Source organism: Saimiri boliviensis, chromosome 7 (genome assembly GCF_048565385.1).
Source record: "Saimiri boliviensis isolate mSaiBol1 chromosome 7, mSaiBol1.pri, whole genome shotgun sequence".
Lineage (NCBI taxonomy): Eukaryota > Metazoa > Chordata > Mammalia > Primates > Cebidae > Saimiri > Saimiri boliviensis.
The window spans coordinates 60,347,354-60,361,336 of NC_133455.1; the positions used below are offsets into that span (position 1 = coordinate 60,347,354).

At 39.1% G+C, this 13,983-nt stretch overlaps 1 protein-coding gene across 5 annotated transcripts in view; it reads right to left on the bottom strand.

Moving 5' to 3' along the window:
• The window catches only part of TMEM19 (transmembrane protein 19), a 50,328-nt gene extending 39,443 nt beyond the window's left edge, over positions 1–10,885 (bottom strand). For 3 of the 5 annotated variants that reach the window (XM_039471835.2, XM_074402553.1, XM_074402552.1), the window contains exons 1-2: positions 10,120–10,270; positions 6,629–6,742 (exon numbers count right to left, since the gene is read on the bottom strand). In XM_039471835.2, coding sequence (XP_039327769.2) covers positions 6,629–6,742; positions 10,120–10,249 — 244 coding nt within the window. In that variant the 5' untranslated portion in view covers positions 10,250–10,270. Of the gene's footprint in view, positions 1–6,628; positions 6,743–10,119; positions 10,271–10,371; positions 10,805–10,829 lie in introns of those variants that run through there. The other 2 variants (XM_010338434.2, XM_010338436.2) reach the window with 2 other exon arrangements.
• Between the last annotated feature and the right edge of the window lie 3,098 nt (positions 10,886–13,983).

The following is a 13,983-nucleotide window of genomic DNA, read 5'->3' on the forward strand; positions in this document are numbered from 1 at the left end:
AAATTAGAAATAGAGATGGTGTCTCACAATGTTGCCCAGGCTGGTCTCAAACTCCTCAGCTCAAGCGATCTTCCCAGTATTGGCCTCCTAAAGTGCTAGGATTGCAGGAGTGAGCCACTGCACGTGGCCTCCTTTTGCTATAATAACCCTTTCCATTGCTTAGCTCAAGGTTCAGATATCATAATCAATGAGATAGTTATTCATTGACTCTTCCAGAGATGCTCTATTACTGGTATTTAACTTTGGTACCTTTTAATTGAGAGTACAAGAAATAGGGTAACTTGGTAAAAAGTATTAATAATAATAAAGTGCTTCAGCTCTGGAGTTGAACAGTCTAGAGTTCAAACTTTGGCTCCTCCACCTACCTCTTCAAGATTAGGATAAGTTATCTAACCTCCTCCACCAATTTTGCATTGGTAAAATAAGAATAATCATAATTCCTACTTCACTGGCTTGCTGTAAAAAGTCAGGGATAATTTTGATAATATGCTTACTATATTATCCAGGAGCATATTTTGTATATGCTTATTATATAAATATATTAATAAACACATTTTGTAATATGCTTATTATATTATCCAGTAAAAGCTCCTTAGAAAGTGTTACCTAATGGCATTGATACTAACAACAGTAACAGTTCCAGTGGCAAAAGCTCAACAGTAATACTGATAAATATTATAATATTGTTATCCAACCTTTAAGTTTTTTCCATTGATTTTTAAAACATTACAAAAGTTGTATGCAAGTATTGAAGGGAAAGTCAAAACATGGAAGTATGCAAACTGAAAGTCAAAGTGTCTCCCCTCCTCCTCTTCATGACTATCCACTGTTAACAGTTGTTCCACCATCTCTAAACAAATCCCGAGTAGGATAACCCTAAACAACCTACACCCAGATGTTACAAATGACATCTATTTACTTCGACCACCTTAGAATACCACATGAAGTGATCAATGTTCAGCTGATGACAGCTTCACATTGAGGAAATGAAGAAGACAAAAAGCTTTGAAGGAATGGCTTCTTTCATGCAGTCTAAAGATAGCTTGGAACTTCTGGCAACTCCCACCTATGTCTACATTTTTAGACTAGTAACTGTTATCTCCTGTTCGTATCTTTTCCACTTCTCCATCCTGCAGATCCCTAAATATCATTGATAAAGTGTTCATATATATGACAATAGGGTACTCCCAAATAATTTGAAGACTCGAGGATTATGTTTGCCTTTCTGAGCCTAAAACAGATAAATTTTGTACCTAACAGATACCATCAGGGGAGTAAAATGACACTGTCTACAAATTTCTGACAATGGGAGTTGAGTTACACTCCAAATTCCAACCAGGTTGACCTGGGTAATCTCCAGGAGGCATAAAAGAGAAGAGCAGGACTGGAATTTCATAGCGATTTAATAAACTCAAAACTAAGCTATTGTTTCATACGTATTCTATAATAATTTAATTGGCTAGCCCGAAATGTATAAAGTGAAGGCCCAAAGAACCAGAGGCTGGTAGACTTCTTGAACCATAACCAAAGAAGAACCTTTGAACTGTGGACTTGCATTACTCTTTCTCAGACTTTGTACTCACCAAAGCAGCCTTCTAATTATAATCTGATTTCTCAAGTGGCCTGAAAACAAGCATAGGGCATGCCCGAACAGTGAGGTTTGTGTTCTTCTGCCTGATTAATAAAGTGGCATTCTGGGTCATATATCAATCCTTTATGACAATGAGCAACATTCAACCAGTTTTCCAGGCACTAATCAACTCTGCATACATGACAGAGTGAGGTTTCTACTTCAGAAAGACTGAAACCAGACCTGAATTATAGTAACCCCCCTTGTGAAACCACACAGCGTGCCACCACTGGCCCTTCCTGACAACACCCCCTCTTGCTGTGCTCTTACACAAACACTTTCCCACAAATCCCCTTCATGTGACCCTCTCCTTATTCTGGCAATGCTCTCTCTCTCTCCAAGAGACCAGAGCCCTCTACTTCAGTGTGCAGCTTAGGGACTGAATGTGACTGAACCCTGCCCATTCCTCTCAACACTGGGTACATGTTTCTGTCATGAAGGGTTCTAAATACCCGGATCCTGAGGAAGTTCGGTAATTCTTACTTCTCAATCCTACACACACTAAAGTCATGTTGGGTCAAAGTAAAATTCCTTTGTATTAGTCCATTGTCAGGCTGGTAATAAAGACAAACCTGAAACTGGGTAATTTATAAAGAAGAGAGGTTTAATTGATGCACAGTTTCACATGGCTAGTGAGGCCTAACAATTATGGCTAAAGGCAAATGAGGAGCAAAGTCATGTCTTACCTAGCGGCAGGCAAGAGGGCCTGTATAGGGGAACTCCCGTTTATAAAACCATCAGATCTTGTGAGACTTATTCAATATCATGAGAACCTGCTCCCATGATTCAATTACCTTCCACCAGGTCCCTCCCATGACACATGGGAATTATGGGATCTACAATTCAAGATGAGATTTGGTTGAGGACACAGCGGTCAGACTGTATCACTGTGAATGGTAGTAGTGGAAGGAAAACAGTAATAATAACTAATATCTATAAAATATTTATATGCCAGGTATTGTGCTAAGCATTTTACATGGATAACACTTCATGATAATTCATTGCTATAGATACCATTATTCCTTCGCAATTTATAGACAGGATAAGTACAACACTGAGAGTTTCAGTGACTTGCAGTCATACTCTAGGCCAGGCGTCCCCAAACTACAGCCCGTGGGCCGCATGCGGCCCCCTGAGGCCATTTATCCAGCCCCCGGCCACACTTCAGGAAGGGGCACCTCTTTCACTGGTGGTCAATGAGAGGAGCACAGTATGTGGCGGCCCTCCAACGGTCTGAGGGACAGTGAACTGGCCCCCTGTGTAAAAAGTTTGGGGATGCCTGCTCTAGGCTAATATTCCCAACTACTATGATATACTTTAAATCAGCCTTAGTTTTTTCTTTCTTTCTTTTTTTTTTTTTATCTTTAAGGAAACAAAAAGTTCCAAATAGTAAGAAAAGCTGGATGTGATGGTGTGCTCTTGTAGTCCCAAATACCCAGGAGGCTGAGGCAGGCAGATTGCTTGAGCCCAGGAATTCAAGGCTGCACTAAGCTATGATTGCATTGCTGCACTACAGCCTGGGTGATAGAGCAAGACCATGCCTCTAAAAAAATTTTTTTTGGGGGAGGCAGGGTCTCACTCTGTCACTCATGTTCAAGTGCAGTGGCATAATCTCAGCTCACTACAGCCTCCGCCTCCTGGGTTCAAGTGATTCTCCTGCCTCAGCCTCCCAAGTAGCTGGGATTACAGCACCTGCCATCATGCCTGGCTAATTTTTAGCAGAGACAGGTTTCACCATGTTGCCCAGGCTGGGCTGCAACTCCTGGGCTCAAGCAATCTGTCTGTTTTGGCCTCCTTAAATGTTGGAATTACAGGTGTGAGCCACTGTAGCTGGCCATAAATTAAAAAAAAAAAAAAAAAGAAAAAAATAAGATAAACATTTTATAGAATGAGATAATTAGGAAAAAAGTAAAGGTTTTAAAAAATCAAACATATATTCTTAATCATCTATTATGTATCTAGCACTATTCAAAGAAACATGGAACACAGAAGCATTAAATACTCTTTGTCCTCAAGGAGTTTATAATCTAGTAGATGTCCTTTATGGTCAAGGAGATCAAGTAGCATATTATACCACCAGGATAATTTTTAGAAACACACATATTATATTTTTGCTACCTGACTTTAGAACTATCAGTTACTACTGAAAGCAAGTTAATGACTTGCTTCCATCTGCTACTACATTTGATCATTTTCATTTATTAGGGCTAGCAGCAAAGAAATGACTTTATTAGATTTGAATCCTATTCAATAAGAATACTTGATTAAGCACTAAGAAGCCTAGAACCAGAAACTTTCTAAGCGGGAATACTTCATTTAATTTTACTCTGCAAGTGTTAGTTTCAATTTTCGGCAGTTTTCATTGTTTTCTGCCCAGAACTGTCTATTAATCCTTCAAACCTGGATACGTATTTCTCTATTAATGCAGATGATAACAATAATCAGCATATATAATGAGGTAGGAGAGAGTTCAGAGGGGGAGGAGTAATATGAGCAGAGATACAAAGAAATAAATGTTTGTGGCAATGCCAATTTAATAGTCATTCACGTATAAAAATATGGTTGAAAGTACATAATAACTAACAATTAATATTTTTGTATAGTTTACAAAGATGTGATGCCTCATATAATATCTTGTTTGAGCTTCATCAATAAGCCCATAAGGTATTACTATTGGAGATATTCCCTAAGAGATTAAGACAGTGAGGCTCCTAGGAGTTACGTGGCTTGTCCAAGTTTTCACTGATAACAGGTAGCAGTATTAGGTTCCAAATACATATTTTTTAATTCTAAATCAATATAGGGGAGGAGTAGAGGCCCAAGGGCTAGAAGGCAGGAGAGGAAACTGCAGCAGGAAAGAAACAACAGTAGAGATCATAAAAGACAGAGAAGCAGGAAAATATACAGCACAGAAGCCAAAGGCAGACAGAATTTCAAGAAGGACTTGACCTTTCTTTCTATAAGAATAATAAATTGTAAGGCAAGGATATCTGAGAGTGGCTTTTTTTTTTTCTTTTTGAGACAGGGTCTTACTCTATTGCCCAAGCTGGGTGCAGTGGCACGATCAGCCTCCTGTGTAGTTGAGACTACAGGCGTGCACCATCATGCGAGGTCTCATTTATATTGCCCAGGCTGGTCTCAAATTCTTGGACTCAAGTGATCCTTCTGCCTTGGCCTCCCAAAGTGCTGGGATTACAGGTGTGAGTCACCTGACCAGCCCAGAAAGAACTGTCTTTTAGCAAACGTAACTCCTTATTATTATATTCAAGCAGGGATTGTTCAAATTACGTTATAAATGAATTAATACTACCAAAGTAATAACAGCCTGGTATATAGTAAGTGTGACATAGCATTTGTTAAATAGGTAAAACATAACCATTCCTAATACTTACTGATTATATGGTAAAATAAAATTCATATAAAGATATCAGTATGTCTAGTTAACTTTAATTCTCAACTACCCCACAAAAAAAAGAAATCTCAAAATAGAACTTAAACAATATTTCTTAATTATGAGTAGAATTGGCATGATTTTGAAGAACTCTGCCTAATAATAATAAGCACTGAATAAATGTTGGCTATGCATCCAGCCAATGAGGTAAGAACTTTAAATTATCTCATTTAATTCTCTCTATGCCCTAAAAATGAAATAAGGGATAGACCCAGGCTTTGTGGAGCTCAAAGCTTATATAATTTGGGGTTCCCTCTTTAAGAAAAAGAGTACAAAAGTTTTGACCTTTGTGAAACTGACAAAACCACAGGACCATGAAAGCACATTGCTAGAGCTTATTTATTCAATTTTATCTCTCACTTCTTTTCCTATTGTTATTATTTTCTAGTCAAATGAGCCTTACTCTTCTTACTCTCAAATAAGCCAGGATTACAGATATCTGGACTTTTGTACCTGTTATTCTGTCAGCCTGGAACATGATTCTGTCAGACCTCATTGCTAGTTTCTTCAGATACCAGTGTAAAATGACCTTCTTAGAGAAAAGCACCTGACACCATCTATAGAAGAATGCACCACATCTTCCAACATATGCACTTTACACTTAATTATCTTTTAATATTTTTGTCATAAACTTTATGAATACCTGAATAGTTATATCTATTTTATTTACTGTCTGCCCTAAAGAATATAAGTGCCATGAGAAATGACACCATGTCCTTTTTGTTTACAGATATATTCCAAGTTTCTAGAACAGTGGTACATAGTAGTAAGTGTTCAATAAAAGTTTGCTAAAAGATGGGTCAGGCATGGTGGCTCACACCTGTAATCCCAGCATCTTGGGAGGCCCAGGCGGGTGATCACTTGAGGCCAGGAGTTTGAGACCAGCCTGACCAATATGGTGAAACCCCATCTCTAATAAAGATACCAGAAAAAATTAGCTGAGCATGGTGGCACACACCTATAGTCTCAGCTACTCCGAGGCTGAGGCACCAGAATCACTTGAATCCAGGAGGAGGAGGTTGCAGTGAGCTGATCGTGCTACCACACACCAGCCTGGACAATAAACCAAGACTGTCTCAAAAAAAAAAAATTACAAAAAGAATGAATACATGGCCTGTTCCCAACTCAGTTTTGGAAAATTAATCTAGAACACTAAGTTTGGACTGCTCTGTTTGAGGAAATTACTAACAGCAATTTCCAAGAGTTATTCTCTTGAAATGCTTTATTTTACATCTAGGAGGAGTGCTCCAGGGTTTCTGCTAAATTAATCAAACTAAAGGAGCAGAATAGTCAAAGTTCATCTATCCCCATTAATCTACTTTGTATCAATTACAAAGTTTAATTTGTATGTTACACTGCAAGTGTACATTAGTTTCTGAAATTTTGATAAAAGGAATGCTGAGCAAGATAAAACTTTATCATTGTCTAAAATATATAACACTATGATTTTTAGTCAGTCTCATATATTCAGAATTTAGAAAACATAAATTTAAATTATATAAGCAAGCATTTATTAGTTACTGTAAACATTCAAAATAAAAACATACCTCCTAGAGCCCCACTGTGATCTAGACTTTTCTTTTTGAGGCCATTAGAGACGATCAGAACAGGAACAACAACAGAAAACAGCCAACGCCATGGAGAAATAGGCCGTAAGTTACCTGAAAAATTATAAAGGTGGAGCACAAATTGTGTGAAGTCTGCACAGGTTAGTTTTGGCAGTTAACTTCTGTAACTGCTTTTGGATTAAAATACTGTCATAAGTACAAACACTGAGATGAAGTCACCAAAGACAAATACAGTCATGCATCACTTAAAGACAGGGATATATTTTGAGAAATACATCCTTAGGTGATTTCATGGTTATGCAAACATCACAGACTGTACTTACAAAAACCTAGATGGTAGGGCTTACTATACACTTAAGCTATATTCTATAGCTTATTGTTGTAGGCTACAAACCTGTATAGCATGTTACTGTACTGAATACTGCAGGCAATTATAACAGAATGGTATTTGTGTATCTAAATATAGAAAAAGTACAGTAAATATATGGTATAATCTTATGGGAAAACGTTGCATGTGTGGTCCATCATTGACCAAAACATTGTTATGTGGAGCATAACTGTATTTATGGTAAGACATGCATGCATATTTTCAGAGAAGCAGTCTTATTGGGGAATGGCCAAATAAATTATGTACAAGTTTAAAAAATCTTTTACTGCTATTTATAATAATAATGGATATCTAAATATTTGAAATGAATCTCTGGTTCTTTTTTTTAAAGGGTGAACATATTAAATTTCAAGGACTACCTAGAACAAACTCTTTTTTTAATAGTATCTTATTCCTCTCTCTGCCTTTCAGAGCACGCCTGATTCAATGGTTAAAAATTGATTATTTCAGGTGGCTCAAGCCTGTAATCCCAGCACTTTGGGAGGCCGAGGCGGGTGGATCACGAGGTCAAGAGATCGAGACCATTCTGGTCAACATGGTGAAACCCCGTCTCTACTAAAAAAACAAAAAATTAGCTGGACATGGTAGCACGTGCCTGTAATCCCAGCTACTCAGGAGGCTGAGGCAGGAGAATTGCCTGAACCCAGGAGGCGGAGGTTGCCGGTGAGCCGAGATCGCGCCATTGCGCTCCAGCCTGGGTAACAAGAGTGAAACTCCGTCTCAAAAGAAAAAAAAAAAGAAATTGATTATTTCAAAGGCTGTATCCAGCTCACAGACAATTGGCTAGCAGAATGAGTCAATATTTAAAGAGTAGGAGATATCATATAAAAATCCAGATTCTTGGCTTCTAAAATTGACAAGTTCTGGCCCACATGGCAGAATTGACTAAAGGTAAAGAAAGGTCCCTTCCTTTAAACAGGCCATAGCTTTCCCGTTTAAAGTTCCCATCACTACTGATAGACTCCTAAATGCCAAGGCTAAGTGATTTCCTTATGGTAAAGAAAACTGTGAACTGCTGCTTGTATCTGTTTCTATCAAAAATGGGAAAACAGGCAGGGCTTGGTGGCTCACGGGTCAGGAGTTTGAGACCAACCTGGCCAACATGGTGAAACCCCATGTCTACTAAAAATACAAAAATTAGCTAGGCATGGTGGCAAGTGCCTGCAATCCCAGCTACTTGGGAGGCTGAGGCAAGAGAATCACTTGAAACTGGAAGGCAGAGGTTGCAAATGGGCCAAGATCTCACCACTGCACTCCAGCCTGGGCAACAAGAGCAACTCTGTCGCAAAAAAAAAAAAAGGAAAACTAAAAGACAAGGAAGGCCAAGTATTCAACAAAAGATGAGAAATATCCTATTTCTGGAAGTGAAAACAATTACCACATGTCTAATACACAAAAACTTGCAGTTTCATTCATTTGTATTAGGTGACTGGCCCCAGAAGGATACTTCAGTTTACAAATCCTGATTTATTCTATTTAGTTCAAGTCATAGTAAATAGTGGAACTAACAAGAATCTTCTCTTATACCCCTCCCCTAAAACTCAGATCTCCCACTGTGAATTTTTATGAATGAACAGCCCTGAGAGCTTCTGTACCTGAAAAAACCCTTTCCAATTATTCATGTGTCTCTTTGCAAAGACTACAGCCTGAGGCTGGGCGCAGTGGCTCACGCCTGTAATCCCAGCACTTTGGGAGGCTGAGGCGGGTGGATCATGAGGTCAAGAGATCTAGACCATCCTGGTCAACACGGTGAAACCGTATCTCTACTAAAAATACAAAAAAAAAAATTAGCTGGGCATGGTAGTGCATGCCTATAATCCCAGCTACTCGGGAGGCTGAGGCAGGAGAACTGCTTGAACCCAGGAGGCGGAGGTTGCGGTGAGCCGAGATCGTGCCATTGCACTCCAGCCTGGGTAACAAGAGCAAAACTCCGTCTCAAAAAAAAAAAAAAAAAAAAAAAAAGACTACAGTCTGAAATGGCAATCCCTTATGATATAACCATTTAAGAGAGTTCACTTTCTCATTCTCCTTTTCAGTTTTTCCTTTGCTGTGAACTGACCAGTATTTTGTTTTTATAGGAGAAGGAAGTTTGTGTACAAACTTATGCTCTAAAGCACCTTCAAAAGCTTAAAGATCTGAGTTCAGAGTACTTTATATTTAAGCAATGCAGCTTTAGGCTTTAAAAGGAGTCTATTCTTTTAAAGCAACCAAATGGCAGGTAAGTCAGCTCTCCAAATGTAAATATTGTACCATCTTTAATTCTTATTATTTTTACAGAACATGTGAAACCATTACTAATACTCTCTTTCTCTCTTTTTTTTTTTTTTTTGAAAAGGAGTCTTGCTCTGTTGCCCAGGCTGAAGTGCAGTGTCATGATCTTGGCTCACTGCAACCCCTGCCTCCAGGGTTCAAGTGAGTCTCCTGCCTCGGCCTCCCGAGTAGCTGGGATTACAGGCATGTGCCACCACGCCCAGTTAGTTTTGTATTTTTAGTACGGACAGGGTTTCACCATGTTGGCCAGGATGGTCTCGAACTCCTAAACTCAGGTAATCTGCCCCACCTCGGCCTCCCAAAGTATTGGGATTATAGGTGTGCGCTACCAGGCCCCGTCCATTACTAGTATTCTTTTTCAAAATTAAAAGCATAACTGTAATTGCTTTACAAAGCTATGTTCACCTCACTTACCTTTCACCAAGGCAGATGGAATAGTTACACAATATATAAAGACATTTTGAAGTAGGCATAACTAGGCCAGATCTAGTGGCTTGTATTCCTAGCACTTTGGAAGAACCAAGTGGGAGGATCACTTGAGCCTAAGGGTTTGAGATCAGCCTGGCAACACAGAGAGACCCCATCTTATAAAAAGTAACAATTAAAAAAATTAATAGGTATAACTCGAATTATCACAACAAGCATTTATTAAAGGCACTATTTATATTATCACATTAGTAAGTTAAATTCAGGCTATGTAAGTTAACACAACCATTCATAACCATCAGATGATATGAGTTTTGGATTTCACAGTGGTATGGTTTTTAATTTCACTGATTACAGAGAAACAACTTAGGACATTCATACTTACCATAGTAGGTGCTTGCAGTCATTGACATAATCCAGAACGCTAAGGAAATGCAAATGATCAGGCTCAATACAACTATATTAGTTATCATCTTTATGTATCTTTTGCATATATTGTCGTCGAGATCTGTCATGAAAAACAAGGATTTGCGCTCCTGCGGGAGAGAATATTTAGCGTTTCGGAGAGAAAGTCATCTACCCTGTGAGCAAGACGCTTATTTAGAAGCAAACATAAATGCCAACATATTCCACCAACCAAATATTCCAAAAAAATCACAAAAATTCAAACTCCTTCCGGAAATTCCTGCTGGTGGAGAGCGCCAAGTCATATGGGCAGGTCAATGCCTCACTGCAAAAGCAAAGCGCAACCCAGCCGACTGTGAGGGCCGGCTCCCGGCTGGCTAGCTGCCTGCTGCTCCGCGCCTGAAGCCGGACACCAGGAAGGGGAAAAAGGAAGCGGACGCAGCCAACCAGCGGTCCCGGCGCTGGCGAGCTCTGCCCACCACCCGTCACAGACTCCTCCCACGCGGCCGGGGCAGGCCTGCGGCTGCAAAGGGACAGCTAGGACACCGGAACTTGGGCAAGTCTGGGAAGCGAGCCCGACGCAGTTGAACGCGGTCACGTCCAACAACTGCCCAAGCCGCCCCAGGGTCCAGGTACAGCCGACCTTGGCCGAGACCCCAGGAGCTAAGCCCGCGCCTCCGCCTCACCCACTTCGGGCATGCGCTGTAGCCGCTTCGGGGGACCGTCGCCTTGCTCACGTGGGCAGGCACTGCTGGCATCCGCGCCAGCTGCGTCTGCACTGGTTATCCGAATATTGAAAGCTTACGTCCTTGAGTTTGGGGACGTCCTTAATGATGAAAAGTGAAATCGCCACCAGGGTAGTAATACAAAAATGAAACAAGTGAATTTAGACCCAGTAAGTCTATTTCGAGCATAATAATTGAATGCTTTTTTGATCTATGAAGAGTTTATGACTGTATTATGAATTTTTTCCTGTTTTTTTTTTTTTTTTTTTTTTTTATGGAGGTGAGTATATTATGTTGTTGGAAGGGAATTTTTTGACTTGGGAAATTATTTAAAACAACATTGTTAGTACCTATAATGTGCTAGACTGCTGGCTGCTAGCGATGTCAAGTTAAACGTAGTTTTCCACTATTAAGCTCTTGTAATTATTGTCATAACACCACTTACATTGTGAAAATACCTATCCTCACACCCTTGTATTTAAAGTGTGTGCATTTAGAAAGCAAAACGTCTTGTTAGCATTAAAAATCCGAGTCGTGGCTGATTTCCTTTGTGTTTTTTTTTTTTTTTTTTTTGAGTCAGGGTCTCCATCTGTTGCCCAGGCTGGAGTGCAGTGGCGCGATCTCTGCTCACTGCAACCTCTGCCTCCTCTAAGGGATTCTCCGTTCTCAGCCTCCAGAGTAGCTGGGATTACAGGCGCGCACCACCATGACCGCTAATTTTTGTATTTTTATTAGAGACGGGGTTTTGCTGTCATGGCCAGGCTGATCCTGACCTTAGGGGATCCACCTGCCTCGGCCTTCTAAAGTGCTGGGATTACAGCCATAAGCCACCTATGCCCGGCCTGATTTCATGTTTTATTTGAAATTAACTTGTTTGCCTGGGTTAACAGTAACTGATAATTACATAATATTTACCAATTTTTTTCAGTTAATTGCTGACAGTGTAAGAAGAGGAGCCAGGTCCATTTCAGACACAGTATACAATTGTGTTTAACCCCCAAGAGTACTTAAAAAAAAACTCACATTAAATTTCAGAATACATGCCATCTAATTAAGTAGTTAACTAAGAACCAAATCTGTGAAGTAGGACTAAATAGTAGTGGCCTTCTTGTACTAGATCACATCCATATATGGTCTTTATGCTGAAATTTATTATGTGCCTACTTTGCTTTTGTCTCAGTCTGTTCTGCATAGGTAAATGATCGGATTATCTTACCAAGCTTCCTGGCCAATATCAAATGTTACCAGACTATTGAGTACAATTATTAATAATAAAAGCCAATGTTTTTGTGGTTTGCCCGGTGGCATTGTTTTTCTCTGCTTAGACGAAATTATAAACTGGTCTTTTTTTTGGCCTTGCTTCATCACAGTCACAGAGTGACCTTCTCTGATTAGTTGGTGTTCTATAGGACAATCATAGCCTAGCTATGAATGTCAAGCTATCTCCCAACACTGGGGTATAGCTGTGTCAGGTCAGTTCCTGGATGTTAGGGATTATTTTCTCGTGACTATTAGATCTGGCTAAAAATGCATATTAAATAATAGTGTCAGTGAACTGATCCTTCAAATGAGTATTTTCCCTTCTTTTTTTTTTCACTGACCAATTATTGATGTTGTTCTCCATAAAAGTTATTCTAGCTTAAGACCAAAATAATTTAGGGAGTTAATGTAATTAAAATACAGTAGTTCTTCCTTATATGCAGTATGCAGTTTCAGTTACCTAGGGTTCAATGTGATCTTGAGACAGGAGAATAGGGTCTGGAGGCAGGGAACCTAAGGCTTTTTCATGCTGACTTCCTGTAGTTAAATCTAAAAGAAAATCCTAAACTTTCCACACCTAAGTAACAAAAGGACCAGAAGCTACTCCCTTTGCAAACTCCCCTTTTCTTCTGCATGGCATACAGGAAATTGAAGTTTGCATAGGAGTGTAACTTTGTAACTTCACTTCAGCCTCTAATTGGTTGCTTTCCACAACCAATCAGACTAACTGTGGGCTACTACTTTATTTACATAGGGTGTACACCAAGTAACCAATGAGAAACCTATAAAGGGTATTTAAACCCTAGAAAATTCTGTAAGGAGCCTCTTGAGTGCCTGTGCTTCTGTGGCTTCCACCTTACGGAACCTACTTTTGTTTTCAATAAATCTGTGCTTTTGTTGCTTCATTCTTTCCTTGCTTTGCGTGTTTTGTCCAATTCTTTGCTCCAAAAGGCAAGAACCTGGACACCTTCTACTGGTAACAATTTGAAAATATTTAAAAAATTCCAGAAATATTCATAAGTTTTAAATTGCATGCCATTCAAAGTAGCATGATGAAATCTCATGCCATCCAGCTCCGTCCCACTTGGGACATGAATCCCCCATTTATCCAGCATATCCATACAATAGACACTACTCTTTCGTTAGTCACTTAGGAGGTATCTCAGTTACCAGATGGACTGTTGCAGTATCACAGTGCCCTTACTTTACTTTTATTACAATATATTGTTATAATCGTTCTATTTTATTAGGTTTTACTGCTAATTTCTTACTGTGCTAAATTTATAAATTAAGCTTTATCATAGGTATTAGGTATCGGAAAAAACGTAAGTATATATAGGGTTTGGTATTATCCATGGTTTCAAGCATCCACTGAGGGTCTTGGAATGTATCCCCAAGGATAAGTGTGGGGGGGGGGGGAGACTATTGTATACTTTTAAAAAACCATGATTTTACTGTTATAATTTTTATAGACTATCAATCTTAAAAATTTCAACAAAGTATTTTTCTATTTACTTTAAAAGCCATTTTCTGGAGATGGGAAATTTCTGGTTAGGCATTTCCTAAACTGTATTTTTTAACTTAATAGTAGTTATTCTTTGTTATTAGTAGGCATCCCTACCACTCAAAGATACCTCTGATCAAATTTAAGGGTGAGAAATGTTGTCTCCACATGGGATAGAGTATATTATTAATGGCTCTAAGTTAAGAAACAATCACATTTTTAAAAATGGTTCCAACAGTTGTCTTCACCAGATTTATTTCCTGTAGAAAACATGCAGTTTGAGACTTATTATGGCAATCATAGAACTGAAAGTTTATTGTTCCACTGATCTTTAATAAATTTCACAATATAAATA